Source organism: Camelus bactrianus, chromosome 4 (genome assembly GCF_048773025.1).
Source record: "Camelus bactrianus isolate YW-2024 breed Bactrian camel chromosome 4, ASM4877302v1, whole genome shotgun sequence".
In the NCBI taxonomy this organism is placed as follows: Eukaryota; Metazoa; Chordata; class Mammalia; order Artiodactyla; family Camelidae; genus Camelus; species Camelus bactrianus.
In genome coordinates, this window is record NC_133542.1 from 22617778 (window position 1) to 22638151 (window position 20374).

At 36.3% G+C, this 20374-nt stretch overlaps 1 protein-coding gene across 1 annotated transcript; it reads right to left on the reverse strand.

Annotated features, from left to right (window-relative positions):
* Nucleotides 1–14688: 14688 nt before the first annotated feature.
* LOC105061905 (large ribosomal subunit protein eL43-like) lies at nucleotides 14689–15070 on the reverse strand. The gene has a single exon (XM_010946044.3). It carries the CDS (start codon nucleotides 14962–14964, stop codon nucleotides 14689–14691), a length of 276 nt encoding a protein of 91 aa, XP_010944346.2. The 5' UTR covers nucleotides 14965–15070.
* Between the last annotated feature and the right edge of the window lie 5304 nt (nucleotides 15071–20374).

Below are 20374 nucleotides of genomic sequence, written 5' to 3' on the forward strand. Positions count from 1 at the left end.
TAAACCAACAGGAATGAGGACCTGGATATCTTTGTGGGCCATTATTTGGTCCACCCCATCCATCTGTTTCTGTTTTCTTTCTTGAGGATTAACTAGTTAGTGTTGACTACTTATCTTGTTAACGACTATGATATTAACTACTTATCTTCTCTCTCCTATTTTCCTCATCTATCTTCATGTTCTGCCTCTGTATTTCTTCTTCTCAATTATATTTTCTAAACCATCTTTTGAAATTTTAATTTCTCCTGTCGTATATTTAATTTTCAAACGTTACTTCCTGCTTTCTTAATATTCTTTAAACTATGGCCTTGTGTTCTTGTTTCATGGGTGTAATATTTCCTCAAATGTCTTGTGGACCTTGGCTGTCAATTTCACTCATATTTAAAAGCGGGGCATCTAAAGGTCATTCCTGTCTATGGCCTGCTGACAGGCAAGAATGTGCTAAGACTTTATGGGTAGTTATTTTTGACTCAGCTCTTAATTTTCCCTGGAGAAGAAACCTCCAATATCCCACATGGAGGTTTTCATTTACTCTGCTCTGTAGGTCAGTTGCCACTCACTTCTCTTGGAAGTCTATCTAGGAGTGAAATGGTTGTATTATAAAGTAAGTATGACTGATGAAGTTGGTAAACATGGACAACATGCTGCAATCACAAGACTGGTGGGTTGGAAAATATGCCAATACCTGACTGGAGTAAATCTTTTAATCTCTCTGAACTTTAGTTTCATCAGTTTTAAAATAAAAATAATATCAAAATTCATCAAGTTATACATCTGAAATATGTGTAGTTTACTGTAGAGAAATCATGCCACAATACAGTTTTTTAAATAATAATGATAATACCTTCCCTGAAGAGTTGCTGTGAAGATGAGAATATATGTAAAGAGTGTGAAGTACCTGGCATAGAATCTGGGGAATAGCAGAGTATTCACTGCATGGGAGCTGTGGTGGTGGTGGTGGTGGTGGTGAAGATGAAGATGATGATGGTGGTGGTGGTGGTGGTGAAGATGAAGATGATGATGGTGGTGGTGGTGGTGAAGATGAAGATGATGATGGTGGTGATGGTGATGATGATGATGGTGGTGGTGGTGATGGTGATGAAGATGATGATTGTACTGTAACCTATTTATATGTACTGATGGGTAGACTTGATGAGTTAAAATATAGAGCTGACCTCTTTCTTTTGTTCTTGGAAAAGAATCTGAAAACTTTAAAGAAGATCTCTTGTACGTTGTCTAGATCTGTGGTTCTTAACAGGATTCCAGCATCCCACCCCTGAGATTCTTATTTAATCTTATGGAGATGGGGCCCAGGCTTCTGTTTGCTTTAAACATTTCTCTGGTGATATTAATCTGCTGTCAGGGCTGAGAATTGCTGCTTAGCAGAAGAATTAATTCATAGCTCACCTTGTCAGACTTTGCCATTCTTCAGTTCCCCATAGTAGCAGATTGGCTGTAAGACTGTTAAATTTTCCTCTGTGCTGAAAACTTCACCCTGGCCATGTCTGAGTCCCGGAAACCATTGCTGAGATTCATGTCTTGTTGGTGGGCATCCTTCCCTTCTTTCCTCTTGTTTCTCTTCTGAATCGTAAGCCATTGATTCAGAGGGTTTGTTCCCCATTTGCTGCTTGGCTTCAGTATGCAGACTCAGTCTTCTCAAATGTCACCTCAATATTTTCTGCCTGTTCCTTCCATTGTTTGTACTTTTTCATTTAAAATAAACACAAATATGGGAAACTCCTGCGGCCTCTGGCAGTTGGCAGCCTGCGAGCCTGGCTGCTCCCACCTTGGAGGTACAGACTCTGCTGGCAGACTGTTGAAGTTTGTTGTGCCTTAAGGAGCAGCTGGTTTTTCTTTCCTTCTCTTTTTTAAAAATATAAGCTTTAGTTTCTTTTCACTTTTCATTATCAAACTAATATGTGTTTACTGTGGCAGAATATTTGGAGAGTTAAGTCTAAAGCTCCAGAAACAACAACAAAAATAATTTGTGCAGTTTTCTCCTTCTATAGTCAATATCCAACTTCAGCTTCGGCGATTCCTACATTTATGGCCCTGGGTTACTTCTCTTTCTTAAGTCTATAGCCTCAAATGTTAAAGAGGGATGATAGAAAAATAGGGAAAAATATGAAGGCTAAGTCAGCAGAAACAACATAAAAATGGCCATTAAATGAAAACCATTCAACTTCACTCATAAGATAAATGCAAATTAATGGCAAAAAGCTTAAGGCTTGACAATACACCTTGTCAGTGAGGCAGGGGACAAACAGACACTCTCAGGTGTTGCAGGTGAAGGTGCAAAATGGCACACACCTTTAGGGGGAATTTGGCATTTCCCAAATAGACTACTTATATGTTTACATTTTGATCCAGTAATCCCACTGCAAAGAATTTACTCTGAAGATGTACCTTAATAACATTAAATGTATATGCCCAAGATTACTCATTGCAACATTATTCACAATGGCAAAATATTGGAAATAACCTAAATTGTCAACTATAGGAAATTTTTATTGAATAAACTATGAAACATTTATATCAAGAGGAACCATGCAACTTTAAGAAAGAAGGCTAAATAACTTCATAAACCGATGAAGCAATTTCCTGTGAAAAAAGCAAAGGACAAAGGAGTACTGTATACGTAGTATACCATCTCGGTGTCAGAAACAAAGGTACTAAGAAGATGTACATTGCAAAAAGGATAAATCAGAACCTAATGAGATAGATTGCCTACAGGGAGTGGATGGGAACAGGGTAGAAAGTATAGGAAAGTGAATGACAATTTCTCTGAGTATATTCTCTTGGGCAGTTTTGACTTTTGGCGTAATGCTAATGTTTTTTCACTGCGAAAAAACTTAAATCAACAAGAATGTAGTAGAGGGAAAATTTTAAAATGGAATACAAACCAAAGTAGATGAATGGAACTTTCAATGAATTAATATAACCACTCAGATGGTAAAGAAGAATTAACTGAAGTAACTTCGTGTTTTTTAAAAAATTTTTATTGAACTATAGTTGATTTACAATGTTGTGCTAGCTTCTGGTGTACAGCATAGTGATTCAGTCATATATATATATGTATATGTATTCCTTTTCATTATAGGTTATTACAAGCTGTTGGAATGTACTTCCCTGTGCTATACAGCAGGACCTTGCTGTTCATCTATTTTGTATATAGAATAGTTTGTAGCTGCTAATCCCAGACTCCTAATTTATCTTTCCCCTTTGCTTTCCTCTTTGATAACCATAAATTTGTTTTCTTTGTCTGTGAGTCTCTTTCTGTTTTGTAATTAAGTTCATTTATATCATTTTTTCAGATTCCACATATAAGTGATATCATATGATATTTGTCTTTCTCTGTCTGACTTACTTCACTTAATGTAACAATCTCTAGGTCTGTCCATGTTGCTGCAAATGGCATTATTTCATTCTTTTTTATGGCAGAGTAGTAGTCCATTGTGTATGTATATACCACAACTTCTTTATCCAGTTATCAGTTGATGGACATTTAGGTTGCTTCTATGTCTTGACTATTGTAAATAGTGCTGCTGTGAACAATGGGGTGCATGTGTCTTTTTGAATTAGAGTTTTCTCTGGATGTATGCCCAGGAGTGGGATTGCTGGATCATATGGTAACTCTGTTTTTAGTTTTTAAAGGAATTTCCATACTATTTTGCCTAGTGACTGTACCAAAATACATTCCCACCAACAGTGTGGGAGGATTCCTTTTTCTCCATGCCCTCTCCAACATTTATCATTTATGGACTTTTTAATAATGGCCATTCTGACTGGTGTGAGGTGATAGCTCATTGTAGTTTTGTTTTGCATTTCTCTGATAATTAGCGATATTGAGCATCTTTTACATGTGCTTACTGGCCATCTGTATGTCTTCATTGGAGAATTGCTTGTTTAGGTCTTCTGCTCATTTTTTTGATTGGGTTGTTTGTTTTTTGCTATTGACTTATGTGAGTTGTTTGTATATTCTAGAAGTTAAGAAGTCAGTTGCATCTTTTGCAAATATTTTCTCCCATTCTGTAGGTTGTCTTTTCATTTTGTTTATGGTTTTCTTTGTTGTGCAAAAGCTTATCAGTTTAATCAGGTCCCATTTGTTTATTTTTGCTTTTACTTTTGTTGCCTTGGTTGACTGCCCTAGGAAAACATTGCTACAATTTATGTCAGAGAATGTTTTGCCTATGTTCTCTTCTAGGAGATTTTTGTGTCCTGTCTTATATTTAAGTCTTTAAGCCATTTAGGGTTTATTTTTGTGTAGGATGTGAGGGAATGTTCTAACTTTATTGTTTCATGTACAGCCGTCCAGCTTTCCCAGCACCACTTATTGAAGAGACTGTCTTTTCTCCATTGTGTATTCTTGTCCCCTTTGTCAAAGATTAATTGACCATAGGTTGTGGGTTTACTTCTGGGCACGCTATTCTGTTTCATTAATCTATATGTCTGTTTTTGTGCCAATATCATGCTGTTTTGACTACTGTAGCTTTGTAGTATTGTCTGAAATCTGGGAGAGTTGTTCCTCCAGCTTTGGTTTTTTTCCTTCAGTATTGCTTTGGGAATTCTGGGTCTTTTGTGATTTCATATTAATTTTTGGATTATTTGTTCTAGTTCTGTGAAAACTGTCGAGGGTAATTTGACAGGGAACACATTAAATCTATAGATTGCTTTGGGTAGTACGGCCATTTTAACAATATTAAATCTTCCAATCCAAGAGCATGCAATATTTTTCCATTTCTTTAAATCCTCTTTAATTTCCTTCGTCAGTGTTCTATAGTTCTCAGGGTATAAGTCTTTCACCTCTTTGGTCAGATTTATTCCTGGGTATTTTATTTTTTCCTATGTGATTTAAAAAAGTATTTTTTAACTTTCCTTTTCTGATATTTCATTGTTACTATAAAGAAATGTAAGAGATTTCTGCGTTAATCTTGTGTCCTGCTACCTTGCTGAATTTGTCTATCAGCTCTAGTAGTTTTTGTGTGGTGACTTTAGGGTTTTCTATACATAATACCATGTTATCTGCATGTAGTGACAATTTTACCTCTACACTTCCAATTTGGATCTTGTTTATTTATTTTTCTTTTCTGATTGCTATGACTAGGACTTCCAATATTATGCTGAATTGAAGTGGTGAGAGTGGGCATCCTTGTCTTGTTCCAAGTTTTAGTGCGAAGACTTTCAACTTTTCACCATTGAGTATTATGTTGGCTGTGGGTTTGTCATAAATAGCTTTTATTATGTTAAAATGTGTTCCCTCTATACCCACTTTGGTGAGAGGTTTTTTTTTGTTTTTTTGTTTTTTTTTTTATAATGAATGGATGTTGAATTTTATCAAAGGACTTTTCTGTATCTACTGAGATGATCATGTGGTTTTCATTCTTTTTTTGTTGATGTGTTGTATGACATTGATTGATTTGCATATGTTGAACCACCCTTGTGTCCCTGGGATGAATTTGACTTGGTCATAGTCTATTTTCTTTTCTATGTATTGTTGGATTTTGTTGAGAATTTTTGCATCTATATTCATCAAAGATATTGGCCTGTAATTTTCTTTTTTGTAGTGTCTTTGTCTGATTTTGGTATCAGGGTGTTGATGGGCACAATGTATGCAGCTTACCCAAGTTGTTCAGAATATGTATGCGTGTGTGTATGGAAAGGGGCAGAGACAAAGCTATAGAAAGAGAGAGAGAAAGATAAAGCAAATATGGCAAAATGTTAATTGGCAAATCCAAGTGAAGGGTATAGAAATGTTTTTTGTAGCATTTTTGTAAGTTTTCTTTAAGTGAGAAGGCATTTCAAAATAGTTATTAGAGTTAAAATGAAGATACAATAAGAGTACTTATAGTACTATTGTAAGAACTAAATAGGATAATCCATAAAAAGATTTTAACGCAAGCACTGGCATAGATAGTAAAACTCAATTAATAGTTAGATATTATTAAACTAAAATAAATATATTACCATATTAATATTTGATTAGTATAGCAATTGATAATCACTATCAATATGTTAACATCAACACATGCATAAAACACTTTATCAATATTATATTAACATTTGATCAATATATCACATTTGCTATATTAATAATGGCATTGATACATTGATACTAATCACTACTAATAATCACTACTAATAATTTCAGTATACTAATATTTAATAATGCACTGAACCAAAAGTCTGCAGGCTGGATGACCACATGCTAAATGCTTGATTACATTCCTGCAGTTGCCCCAGGAGAGAGACCACCAAAAACAACTTCTTACTAGTTTGATACTGAGCTAAGACTTTTAGATGGGAGAAACTTTATTTGGTTTGATTCTGAAAGTAACAAAACCAACAGTTTTGTTTGTATCTAAAAATGCTGTAAAATAGTACTTAGATTACTTAGGAATCAGACATGTTTGAAAAGATGTGGCCATTTCAAGTTTCCTTAAATCAGTTTTGCCTTGGGAGTACACTGAAAAAATATGTAACGTATTCCACCACCGAAAGACCTCTTAACAGGGCGATTGTCTACTTTTAAGTGGCTGAAAGAAAAATATATTTCCCTCACCTCTAGGTTATCATTGTAAAACTAGATTATCAGTTGTGAAAGCGTTATTAATTTAAGGTTTAAAGGGAATGGATGTTGAAAAATTAAGTTTCTATTTATCTTTCCAGGAAGCAGCCATCATGAAATGCATTCCCTTGCTTCTTGATAGTTAGCAGATGCTGCTACACCCCCAGAAAATAGAGCCCCCAAAGCCTTAACCTCTGGGGCAGAATCTGCTGCAAATGTCTGAAGATATCTACTTGGCCAAGATTTATGTGACACATTGAAATTGTCTAATCTTAAAAGAAATAATCCATTTGATTAGTATTTATGCATACTAGTGAATAACTTAAAAGCATACCCTACACATTTCTAGCATGGAGTGATAAGACAGTGTGCCAAAAATATGCATTGATGCATAGGTGTAAAAATGGAGCTTGATTTGAAGAAGAATTTCCAACCCTTTTTGGATAGTGCGTCTTTTCTAAATTCGCTTTTCAGTCTGTGGACTAGGGTGCCATTAATTTACTTTTACATGGATGATAACTTTTAAAAAATGTTTTAGTTTAATAACTTCAGTAATGCCTGAAAATACCAAGGTGAAGGGTCTTCCTTTATGGGAGCCTATGGAAAGAGTGATCAAATGGCTCAACCTGGGACTCTGGTGGTTGGCCTTTTGAAGAGGGGAATTTATGACTGTTCTTGCTAAAACTAAATTACTGCTGAACTGACTTGGTTGGGAGAGGGTATAGGTTGGTGTTGAACTGCCATTCCCTTGCGATCTAAGGGTACCTCATTAAGAGATGGAGGTGTTTCTCCCTTCCCACTCTTGTTTTGTTCTTGGCAGGCACAGTGTTCCATCATTCTGTTATAAAAACAGCTCCGAAGTGCCAACATTTGGAAAATTCTTTCATTTTAATCATTATGAGGATGGTTTGGGATTACTCTAGTCAAATTTGAGAAGGTAGTTTCAAAAGAAAAATTCCTATCTCACTCTCCATTCCAGCCCTCAAATCCAACTCCTGCCTAGTTCCATAGTTGTAGTTATAATAACAAAACAACTAATACCATCTGAATTTTTTCAAATACAAAAGTTGGACATTCACACTTCACATGTTTGACATTTATTTGGAGACGTCAAAAAAGCTCCATGTTAGTCCAAGGCATTGACATTTTAAAAGTGATTGATTATTCATTAATAAATATTAAAATTATTTTATGTTTAGGAATATTTGAAGCATTTCTGACAACCATGCCATATATCTATGTTAAAGATTCTCCTGGTCCTAATTACCTGGTTTAGTTTCTTCAATTTATTGGTATTCTTGCGAATATAGAAATAATAGAATCTGTCTTCATGATTTGAATCTCTCATTTAGCTACCCTCAAACTAAACTAAGATCCCTTTGTCTGCTTAAAACCCAACCACCAGAGTCAGCAAAAAGAAAGTTTGCATTTGTATGCCATTTAAAAAATACTTATTTTAATTGAAGTATAGTCAGTTATAATGTGTCAATTGTGTGTACAGCACAATGTCCCAGTCATGTATATGTATGCATATATTCCATTTTTAATTGACTCCTTAAATTAGAAGTTGGCATGCTGTTAATCTCAGGCAGAAATAGGACTGTTGGGCATCACTTAATCATCAATTTAAGAAATTAATCAAATTATGGGGAAAAATCCATCAAACTCTACAGAGCATTAGAGAAGAAATTAAATTATCAGTTAATCACAAAACCACCAATGTTTGATCTTAGGAAATGATCGCAAAATCTGTCTTTTTAATTTAAAAACCTACTTGGTTCTTATAAGTTAAATAACTGCTATCAGTTTGCTGTGTTAAAGAGACCATATATAGGCTTGTCTAAGACAATCTTTTCATCTAATATATAAGCTTGCCATTTAGTTCTGTCTCAGAAGATACATATTTGCTTCTAACCCAAATTAGATCATAGTTACTTTTAGTTAATGCAAAGAAAGAATGGACATCAGACTTTTTTTTTTTTTTAACCCTTGAAGGATAAAGATACTTCCAGATAATTAGCATCTCTTAAGATACTTTCAGGTTTAGTGAAAAAGGTTTTAGAGAGATGATGATCTTGACTTTTTTGAAGGATAAAAATGTCCAGAAAATAACATTGATGAAGAATCGTGGAGCTATAAAATACTCTTATTTGAAGTTTATTTAGGGAGTATTTTAGATACAATTGCTTCCTTCTGCTACATGGAAAGCACACTAGCTAGGGAGTCACAGACTCAATGTTTCCACCCCAGTCCGGCCGGTTGGACTGGTGGCTGTGGATCCACCATGAATTTCTCTAGGTCAGTTTCCTCACTGATAAAATTGGAAGGATAATGCCTTTCTATTTACCTCAGAGTTGTGAGGATTAAATAAAACCATGAATGTAAAATGGAATCATGAACCATGACACTGTTTGTGGAGACAGGAAAAATATATGCCCAATCTTCTTTGAGAAGCAAGTGTAAGCCATATATTCTTTAATTTATTTCCTTCCATAAACCTTATTTTTGTTGATTCAGTCTTGCCTAATATAACCACAGCTAAAGCCTGACTGCTGATCCAGGCCTTGTTACATTAAGAGACTGGGAATGTCTGCAGGACATTGGCTTAGACCAGCGGTTCTCAAACTTTTTGGTCTCAGGGTTGCTTTACACTCTCAAAAAATTATTGAAGGCCCTAAAGTGCTTTCATTTATTTCAGATATATATATATATATATATATATATATATATATATATATATATATATATATATATATATATATATATATATATATAAAATATTAAAAACTAAAACTGAGAAATATGTAAACATTAATTTCAAGGGAATAACAATAAATTTATTACATGTTAACATAAATGAACGTTTTGGTGGAAAATGACTACAATTTTGAAAGCAAAAGAACCCTGAGGAAGTGGTGATTGGTTTACATATTTGCAAATCTCTTTAGTATCTGACAATGCAAAACAGCTGGATTTTCGTATCTGCTTTTGCATTCAGTCTCTTACATTATCACACATCATGTAGCCTCTGGAAAGCTCTGTCCTATACTCAGGAGAGAGTGTGAATGAATAAGGAAGGGAATAGCTTAATATTATAAAAATAGTTTTGATCTCTTGGAGCCCCACCAACACCACTTAACGCTGAAATGCTCTGGAGGGGCCTCAACAAGACGAACAGAAGACATCAGGAAATTCTCCATCCCGTTTCAGTGATAGCATTTGTCAGAGGAGGAAAAGAGATGGTAGGAAAACACTGAGCTGGATACCTTTATCATTGCTGTTAAAACCCAAGAGAACAAGACGGAATTACTCTGAAGACCGCGGAGCTGATAAGTAGGGTGCATTGCTGGAGACTTAGGCTCAATGTGAGGACCGAGAGAAGAGCAAACAGCCCTGCTGGATTATCAAAGGAGCATGTCACCTGCGAGGGTGATTGATGGCCGCCATTCATACTGAATGTTTGCAGTGTGTCATCAGAGTTGGAGGACCTACTGAGGACCTGCTATGTCCTACCAAAATCACAACAGTAAGCCGGAGAGACATGGACCCCTTTCTGTTTAAAGTGATCTATCGAACGCAAATCCACCCATTTTCTTAAACCCTCCAGTGGCTCCCCAGTGCCTACAGGGCACAGGCCAAACTCCTTGGCAAAACACGAAAGGCTCTCCAAGCTCTCGGCCTTGCTTGCCTGTCTCACTTCATCTCCCATTTCCCTCAGCCTCATACTTTTCTTTTTTTAAACATTTTTTTTTATTGAGTTACAGTCATTTAGCCTCATACTTTAAGCTTCCGTGATACCCTACTTCTTACAGTTTTCTGCTTGTAGCGAACTGCTCTCATCTCCATGCCTTTGGTCTTGCAGAGACATCTCCTTAGAATGATCTCTCCTTCTTTCTGTATCTTCCTGTTCATCTTTTTGGAGTCAGCCCTGACACTTAGGTCCTCTGAGAAAGCTTCTCAGAATGTTCTTCTTCCATATCTTGCTTCAGAGCATATTACTGATCCTCCTATAGTATCTTGTATGTATGCTATCGTTTTACCTGACATCTTATAGTGATTATTATCCTTTTAACATTTCTAGTCCCTCTTTTATTTTTATTTATTTTTTATTGAAGTACAGTCAGTTACAATGTGTCAATTTCTGATGTACAGCACAATGTCCCAGTCATGCATATACATATGTATATTTGTTTTCATATTCTTTTTCATTAAAGATTATTCAAAGATATTGAACTGTATAGTTCCCTGTGCTATACAGAAGAAATTTCTTTAAAATCTGTTTTTATGCATAGTGGCTAACATTTGTAAATCTCAAATTCCCAAATTTATCCCTTTCCACCCCCTTTCTCCAGTAACCATGATTGTTTACTATGTCTGCAAGTCTGTTTCTGTTTTGTAGATAGGTTTATAGTGTCTTTTCCATCCCCCCGACCCTATTTTTAGATTCCACATATGAGTGATATCATATGGTATTTTTCTTTCTCTTTCTGGCTTACTTCACTTAGAATGACATTCTCCAGGTCCATCCATGTTGCTGCAAATGGCATTATTTTATTCTTTTTATGGCTGAGCAGTATTCCATTGTATAAATATACCACAACTTCTATATCCAGTCCTCTGTCGATGGACATTTAGGTTGCTCCCATGTCTTGGCTATTGTATATAGTGCTGCTGTGAATACTGGGGTGCATGTATCTTTTCTAATTGGAGTTCCCTCTGGATATATACTCAGAAGTGGGATTGCTGGATCACGTGGTAAGTCTATTTTTAATTTTTTCAAAAATCTCCATACTGTTTTCCATAATGGCTGCACCAAACTACATTCCCACCAGCAGGGTAGGAGGGTTCCCTTTTCTTCACAGCCTCTCCAGCATTTGTCATTTGTGGACTTTTGAATGATGACCATTCTAACTGGTGTGAGGTGATATTTCATGGTTGTTTTGATTTGCATTTCTCTGATAATTAGTGATGCTGAGCATTTTTTCATGTTCCTATTGTCCATTTGTATGTCTTCATTGGAGAATTACTTGTTTAGGTCTTCTGCCCATTTTTGGATTGGTTTGTTTGTTTGTTTGTTTTGGTCTGTTATTAAGCTGTATGAGCAGTTTATATATTCTGGAAATTAAGCTTTCGTCAGTTGCATTATTTACAAATATTTTCTCCCATTCCATAGGCTGTCATTTTGTTTTGCTTATGGTTTTGCTGTGCAAAAGCTTATAAGTAATTGGGTCCCATTTGTTTATTTTTGCTCTGGTTTTCTATTGCCTGGGTAAACTGCCCTAGGAGAACATTGTTGAGATTTATGTCAGAGAATGTTTTGCCTATGTTTTCTTCTAGGAGATTTATTATGTTTTATCTTATATTTAAATCTGTAAGCCATTTTGAGTTTATTTTTGTGTGTGGAGTGAGGGAGTGCTCTAGCTTCATTGATTTACATGCTGCTGTCCAGTTTTCCCGACACCACTTGCTGTAGAGACTGTCTTTTCTTCATTGTATATTCTTGCATCCTTTCTTGAAGATTAATTGATCGTAGGTTTGTGGGTTTGTTTCTGGGCTTTCTGTTCTGTTCCATTGATCCATGTGTCTGTTTTTATGCCAATTCTAGTCCCTCTTTTAGATTCAAAGCTTCTTGAGAGCAGGGACTATATTGTGGGGAGACAGTTCTCCATGAGTGTCATATGTTTCTGCATATCTCGTGAATAAAGGCACTGGCTGTTTTTATTCTGTAGCACCCTCTCAAGGATATTTGAGCGAAAAGCCTTGGAAGATAGACACAGTGCCTCCCTCCAGAGGGCAGGTTTGTTTACTGTCCAGTGAAATAATGTCTTCTTCCAGGACCAAGGGCAAGCAGGCACATAATAAAATATTCAGGTTCCCTAAACTCAGGGTTCCTCTTTTATATTGCAACCACTGTAGATGGCGGTATCATCTGACCGTCTTTATATTGTCTTGTGGGAGCTGAGTTTCAGAGAGGTGGTACAAATGTTCATATACTGGCTACAGCTATTTTTGTGAGTAATAAACTTTTTGTCTCAGAACCATGAGTTTTGTGTCTCCTACCAGCATCAATGAAATTATGGCAGACTAACTTGTTAGCTTGAAAATAGGATAAAATCCTCAACTTCTCAGAGTTCCCTACATATGTTATATTCATTGTTATACTTCTAACTTCCAGCCCCGAGATAGTATCTGGCATATGGTAGACACTTAGTGAATGTTACGTGAATGAATAACTAACTTTCTGCTAGAGAATATAAGCAGAAAAGAGTAGCTGAAGGTGATCAGTTCACACAGACCATACCTACGTGGCTGCATTTCTAATTTCTGCTTAGCTCTCTCTGCTATGTCTGCAGTAGATTTCCAACATGGCTCCCACAATCTGTTGGTTTCCTAAGTACATTTTTGTTGATACCAGGAGAGAGAGCTCAGATCCTTCTGTGACATTGTTTTGGAGCACGAGCCTAAATCGTCATTGTCATTGATGCCATTTCTTAAATGCTCACCAGGGCCAGATGCAGTGATAAGCTTCATATATTTGACACTAAATAGTTTATATAATTTCTTTGAATTATTGAACTTAAAAATGACAGTATTAAAAGCACTGTGTGTTAAACAGGATTTGCAAACCACAGGGTAGTACAGTGCAGGGATTTGACTAAGGAAAGATGATGACTATGTATTTGTAGCCTCTCGTGAACGTGGCTTGATATACGTAATTTATGTCTGAAATACTGGGATGGCTTTCTGAAATTGTGTATTCTTATCTGATTTCCACATAGTAGTGGAAAACTTACTCAGCAGTTTAGAAGGTGAAAGAAGGTGGATAGGGTCAAGTGCTCATAGCTGAGGAACCGACGAGAGGGTCTGTAGACTCCAGAAAAGCTACCTTGTAATTTTTTATCTCTTTTTTGAAGCCAAGTGCATGCTGTACACTTGAATATGTCATATTTTTGCTCTTGAATATTAAAGCTTTAAAGTTGCCACTTTATGGACAAAAGATTTTGAGAAGTATGTGTGATCTTATTCTAAATAAGATTCCCAAAAGTTTCCTAGATATGGAAAAATGTCTCCTATTTTTAAAAATATTTAATTTTAGAAAAAGTTTAGGTATGTGCAACTAGTCCTGAGATCCAGAAGTAGTAAGAGGTAATTTGAAACTTTGAATAAAGGAAACTTTAGGAAAAACAACTTTTCATCATATCTTCTCCTCTATCCCAAACAGATTTGGTTAGGTGAGTTAATTATAAGCAAATTGGGAACCTGCAACTGTACTTGTAAGTAAAAACATGAGTTTTTAAAACAATTATTAGGAATAGTCATTGTATGATTGGTCATTCTTAAAATTAATGCCAGATCCTTAGTGATTTCAGACTTGTAGAGTGAGAGTTCCTAGTGGAATTTTTAAAATCTGTGAATATTGAGCTCCTTTAAAAAAAAAAACAACCTATCTTAACCATTTTAAAGTGTACAGTTCAGTAGTGTTAAGTATATTGACATTGTTGTGAAACAGATTTCCAGAAAGTTTTCATCTTGGAAATCTGAATCTCTTTACCCGTTGAATGGCAGCTCTCCTTTCTCCCCTTCCCTGGTAACCAGCATTCTACTTTCTGTTTCTATAAATTTGCCTACTTTAGATGCTTCCTATCAGTAGGATCATACAGTTTTTGTCTTGTGACTGGTTTATTTCACTTAGCATAATGTCTTCAAGTTTCATTCATGTTAGAGTATGTGACAGGATTTTTTTCTTTTATAAGGCTGAATAATATTCCAAAATATTTTGTTTATCCATTCATCCATTGATGAACATTCTGGTTGTTTCCACTTCTTCACAACTGTGAATAGTGCTGCCATAAATATATGTATGCAAATATCTCTTCAAGATCCTGCTTTCAATTTTTTGGACTATGTATCTAGAAGTAATGTTGCTGGATCATGTGTTAATTCTATGTTTAACTTTTTTGAGGAAACTCCATACGGTTTTCTGCAATGGTTGCTCCATTTTACAATCCCATCAGCAGCACATAAGGGTTCCAATTTCCCCATGTGGAATTTAAAAAAAATTTTGTTCCTTAAATTAACCCATTTATTATAGGCTAGCAAGGTTTCAAATGGTGGCACTTCTACTAGTCCTTCAATTCCTTCAGTCTTCTGATGGCAGACTTTACTGTGACAGCCGAAGTGGTGTTGTAAGTCCAGGCATCACCAGCTATCGTTTTCATGCAGGACCCACAGTGCCAGATGCGCACAGCTTGTCTCTTCATTTTGGTTTTGCCACAGGAGGAGCAAGTGTACTTGGCGTGCTGGCTGATTTCAGTTTTCTTCACCATTTTCTGGAGGGAAGCACCATAATGGGTCCCATATTTACTGATGATTCCGATCTTCTTGGTGCATTTAGCCATGTCGGTGAGAAGTAAGTCCGAGCCCAGAGAGTCCTGGGTGGAATCCTGAAAGACAGTCTTTCCTCCTTGAGAGGATTGTGACCAGAGGTACCATTTTTTAAAATACTTCTGATTTAAAAAAAAATATATATATATATGTATGTTTATTAGATTTTATATTTCAGAAGAGTTTTAGGTTCATAGCACAATTGAGTGAAAGTACAGAGATTTTCCTTATTCTCCTACCCCAACGCATGCAGAGCCTCCCTATTATCAAATCTGCCGCCAGTGTGGTACATCTTGTTACAACCAATAAACTTGTATTGACAACTCAGTCTCACTTAGAGTCTGTAGTCTGTGTTAAGGTTCACTTTTGGTGTTGTATGTTCTATGAATCTGAACAAATTTATAAAGGCATCTGTCTACACACAGAGTGGCTTCTTTGCCCTAAAAATTCTCTGTGCTCTACCTTTCAGCCCTCCCTTTTCCTGTCCCCTGATTCCTTTTTTTTGTCTCTATAATTTGGCCATTTCCAGAAGTCATATAGTTGGAATAGTACAGTATGTAGACTTTCAGAATGGATTTTTTCACTTAGAAATATGCACTTAAGTTTCTGCCGTGCAGTTGAATTTCCTCCCTTTTTTTCATGGTTTGATAGCTCTCTTCTTTTTTTAAGCACTAGAGATCTAAGTGTAGTCAATATAGACAACAATATTGTATGATAACCATCAAATTTGCTGAGAGACTAGAACTTAATTATTCCAGCCACTGAAAGGAAAGGATAATTATGTGATGTGATGGAGGTGCTAATTATCACTACAGTGACAGTTATAAACACAATATATAAGTGTATCAAATTAACATGTACACCTTAAATTTACACTGTTATATGTCAAATATATTTCAGTGAGAAAGGGTCCCTATTGACTCAGAGATTAAAACAGACATCTCTCAGCGTGCCTGACTGTCCTGCCCAGTGGCTTTCCTATGCCTCTTCCCCCGCCACCCTGTTCCCATTAGGAAAATCTTTCCCCGCTCTAGTTGCCTCATTGTGTCAACATCTGCAACTCCCACTCCTTCCCCAGTTGCCCTAGGGTTTTTCTGCTTAAACTAATGTGGAAGATAAGATGACTCTCTTTCTTCCAGATTATAAGCCATAGGAAGGTAGGCCTGGGCTGCTGGTGGTTTTCTTTATCACAAAAAAAGCCTGTATGTAGCAGGAGAAAATAAAGCTAATATGCAAAGTAAAGCAAAGCCGAAGTTTGTCAATAGAGGGAGGAGGAATGGAGGCTATGGTTTGAGCCCCTAGATCCATTCAAGGCATTAGTGTTGTCAGGATTAAATGAGTTAATAAATGCATGTAAGTAAAAAATGCACATAAGGGGGTATGTGTTAAATAATTGTTAGCTGTTCTTAATCATATCTCAATATATAATCTCTCTCTCTCTCTTTTTTCCCTTAACCGAGGCACTGGGGACTGAACCCAGGACCTTGTGCACGCCAAAAACACACTCTACCATGGAACTATACCCCTCACTGTATATATTCTTGTCTTGCTTCTCCAACTGCATTGTCAGGTTTTTGAGAGCAGGCACCAGGTCCTGCTCACGTCTGTCCCTCCCACAATGAGCACAGAGCCTCGCTCATACTAAGGTTTAATAACTCTAGTTGAAGAGAATTTAATAGATCAGCATTTTCTGGTTTCTGCGAGACACATTGAGTGTGTGACTTCAGCCTCATCTTTCTAAGCAAGTCTGGGATTTTGTTAGTAGATTGGTGCCATTTTTTTACTAAAATGAGAAAAGTGCCTTTCGCCTGTGGGTGTGTTCTGTTACTTTCAGTGTACTTTGCTTGGACTAAGCTGCCGTGATTTTTATTTTTTTCATGTAACAACTGTTTTTATTTTGATTTCTTTATATGCAAAATACACTATCTTTTGAGAGAGTTGGAGGTAGATTTTCCAGAATCAATAAGCAAAGACTCCCAACTCCTTATGTTATGATTGGAAAGATACAATCGTTCCTGGTGCTAAGTTTTGAGAGACCAGATCACTCCCAAATCTCACAAAGATAGTTGAAATGTAAAACATCTTTAAATTAAATTGTTTTATGCTGCCTTTGGTGCACTTCCCCGCTTTCCTGTGAAAGATGGAGATAAAAAGGATTCTTGATGATTCTTTTATGTTTTTAACATGTGTGCAGAAATCCTAGTGTCTGTTTACTTTGATGCTAGCATTTGAAGTTGTGTTCAAGTTAACTATTAATGAGAAAAATGCAGCACAGTGGAATGGAATGGAATGAGTCAGTTTATTCTGATTTCCTGCCTGAATTTAATGAACAAATGTGGAAGTGATAATGGGATGAGTAGAATTTTTAGCCTAAAGTTTCCATTTCCACAAGCAATAGCCTTGAACACAGAGGAGGGGAAACATTTTCTCAGATACAGTGAAGCACATTATTTGAGTATCAGCCTCATAAAATAAAAGGTCCTGAATCTTTCATTCTTTCATATCTCCAGCTGGGCCATTGGCTCCAGACATAGAACAAAGTGCTGGGAGAAGGATCTCTTTGTTATTGACAGCTCTGTTGCTGGGTGTGTACCTGTGTGTTCTTGGAAAAGGCTGTCCCTTCAGTGTCTCTCCCATCAGGACACCCTCCTGCAACACTCTCATTCAGAAGATTCCTTTAAGATATTTTGTAGGCAAACTCTTTTAGAAATCTTTTAGAAATATCTTTTAGACTCTTTTTTTTAAGATAAAATCTTTTTTAAGAAAAACTTTTAGAAGTAAAAGGTTGATCTTCTTCCTTTCCAATCCTCATGTCTCATTTTTCTTTTTTCTTGACTTACTGCATTGGCTGGGGTCGCCTACACACTGTTGAATTGTGGGGACTGTAGTCGGCATTTTTGTTCCATTCTTCTTCAGTGATTACTAACATTTTACCATTAAGCATGGGATTTCTGACAGAAGTCTTTGGGTAAAAAGATTTCCATTCTATTCTTAGATGGCTAATAGTGTTTCTTGTTTGCTTAGTGAATGAGCATTGAATTTTACTGAATACTACTTTTCTGCATTTATTAAGATGATCATGTGGCTTTTTTCCCTCCTTCAGTATGTTAAACTGCTAGATGTTCTTACTCTGAACCATCCTTGCAGTCCTGAAATAAATCCTATTTGGGTATAGTATCTTTAAAAATACATAGCTAGATCAACTTTGCAAATACATTATTGAGGATTTTGTACTTATGTTTGAAAAAGTGCTACTGGTCTGTCCTTTTAGAATGCCGCACAGAGCACGTGGCTCTCCTTCCTGCCTTGCTGGTCTGTTTCATTCCCTGTTATCCCCTAGCCACCCTGAACTCTGAGGTCAGCAAGTCTCCGCCTCTAAACATTCTTGCTACGTTTTGTTTCTCTTCTTTTCTGGTACACAGGGGTGCTGATCTTGCTTTAATTTTATTTACTTATTTGTTTTGAATTGATCTATTTAAAGTGTGACACTTCCACTCCTGGCCAGTAGTCTCTTCTTGTCATAGCATTGCTTCCCACAGCCTTAGGGTTTTACAGACTCAGTGGAAAACTGCTTTCACAGAGCAATAGATAACACCTTGCCGCTTGGTGCCATCAGCAACATTTAATAGGCACATTCCTAATTTTTTTTATGGGTTTTTGGTGAAGGTATTGGCTATGCTTCTTAGAGAATGCTGTATTCTACAGCAATTCAACAAAAATCATACGTGTTTCCAATCCCAAAAGGTGTGGGTAATCTCCAACACAGGACATTTTATATTTTTCTTATCACTCCCACTCTAAGGTTAGAAATAGAATGATTTCTTTAAAACACATTTTGTTTCAACAGCATATGCTTTTAGGGGAAGAATTCTTTTGTTGTTTCCTTGGCTAGTTCTTTTAAAATATTCTGGCTTTGCATTTCAACTTGTTCAAAGAATACTTTATTAAAGTTATAATTGTATTATTTCAATAGCCCCTGTCCATTTGTGGAAGATGTAAGAGAAAGACAGACTTATTTGTATAAGCAGGTGCTTCAGATTTCAAGATATTTTGGCAAACTTACCTCTAACTCTGTTCTAGAATCTTTTCAGCACAAAGTTAGGCCAAGCATCATGTAATATAAGTAACTTAATGAAAATTACATTTCCTGCAGATAGTTTGAAATATGTTGCAATCTAAGTTTTTGTTACTTTTTTTTTGGCTTAGAATACTGAAGATATTTTTCTCCCCATAGAAGTGATGTAAAATATTTATTTCTGTTTCTAGATGAATCCATGAACTTTATTTAGCCCAGATGTTAGGAGAAGCACATTAATGCAGCTTCGTACTATCATTCCTTTCTCAAGTGACTTCTGTGTCTCAGCTAATAGCACCCAGAATCATCTTCATTTCTTTGGAAGTGAGATATTCACAAGCTGGGAAATTTTTAAATTTAATCTGAGAACAAAGTTGTCTGTCACCCTGTATTTCCTGTCATCATTGAGGCTTTATTTCTTGCTTTCTCAAGGTTAATACATGAATCATACATTGTCACTGTATTTGTTTACTAATAAATGTATTTAGTAAACAGTGTTTGTAAAACACTTTGTTTATAAAGAGCTTGGAGGTCCTTTAAGGAGATTTACCCATTTATTCTCAGAGCAAATGGAATGAGTCAAGAGATTCTTGAAGATTTTAAATTTCTGGTGACTCTGAGTAAGTGTGTATGTTCCTTTCATTGCTAAAGTCTATAAAGTATGTTTTAAAATAATTGTTTTTCTCTCATTTTGAATTCTTTTTTCATTTCTTTCTTTCCTTTCTTCCTTCTTTGCATACTTTCCTTCCCTTTCTTTTCCATTTTCCTCTCTCTCCCTCTCATTGCTTTTAAGAAAGAGGGTAATATGTGGTGACCTCGTTAAGGGAAACTACAGTCTAGGTTGAACCGGACTCACAGTTCCTAGCACTTGGGGCTAATGTCTAGAGTAGCCAGACATGTCTCAATACAAACAGTGCCTCCAAAGCAAGATGATACCCCAACTTCTCTGTTTATGGTCAATTTAAAAGTTAGCCTAGATAGTACGCCATTATTTATTTATTTTCTGCTGGAGATGAAACAGAGGAAGGCACTTCATTATGGAGCTGTTAAGGAACAAGGCTTTGACCCTCCTTCTGAGTCCTGATCAGTTTAAACGAGCCTCTGAGAGGACATTTTCTTGACCTGTGATAGGTCTGAATCAGTGGGGTTACAGACTATATGCACATGAGATGAGATTAATGGAATTTTTGTGGGTTTTCAAAATGAACCAGACACTTGAAGAGCCTTATAAGCTGAAGAACTAGGGTGATACTTAGAAACCAGACTCTAGAAACTCCTCTTTTCCTTTAAAGGCTGTGACCCAAGTTCAGAGGAGCCAGGCCCCCTTCCTCCTCCCTTCTGAATGTGGG

What these genes read in the sequence shown, in the direction of transcription:
- LOC105061905 (XM_010946044.3), bottom strand. Translation starts at nt 14,964, where the DNA reads ATGGCTAAATGCACCAAGAAGATCGGAATCATCAGTAAATATGGGACC.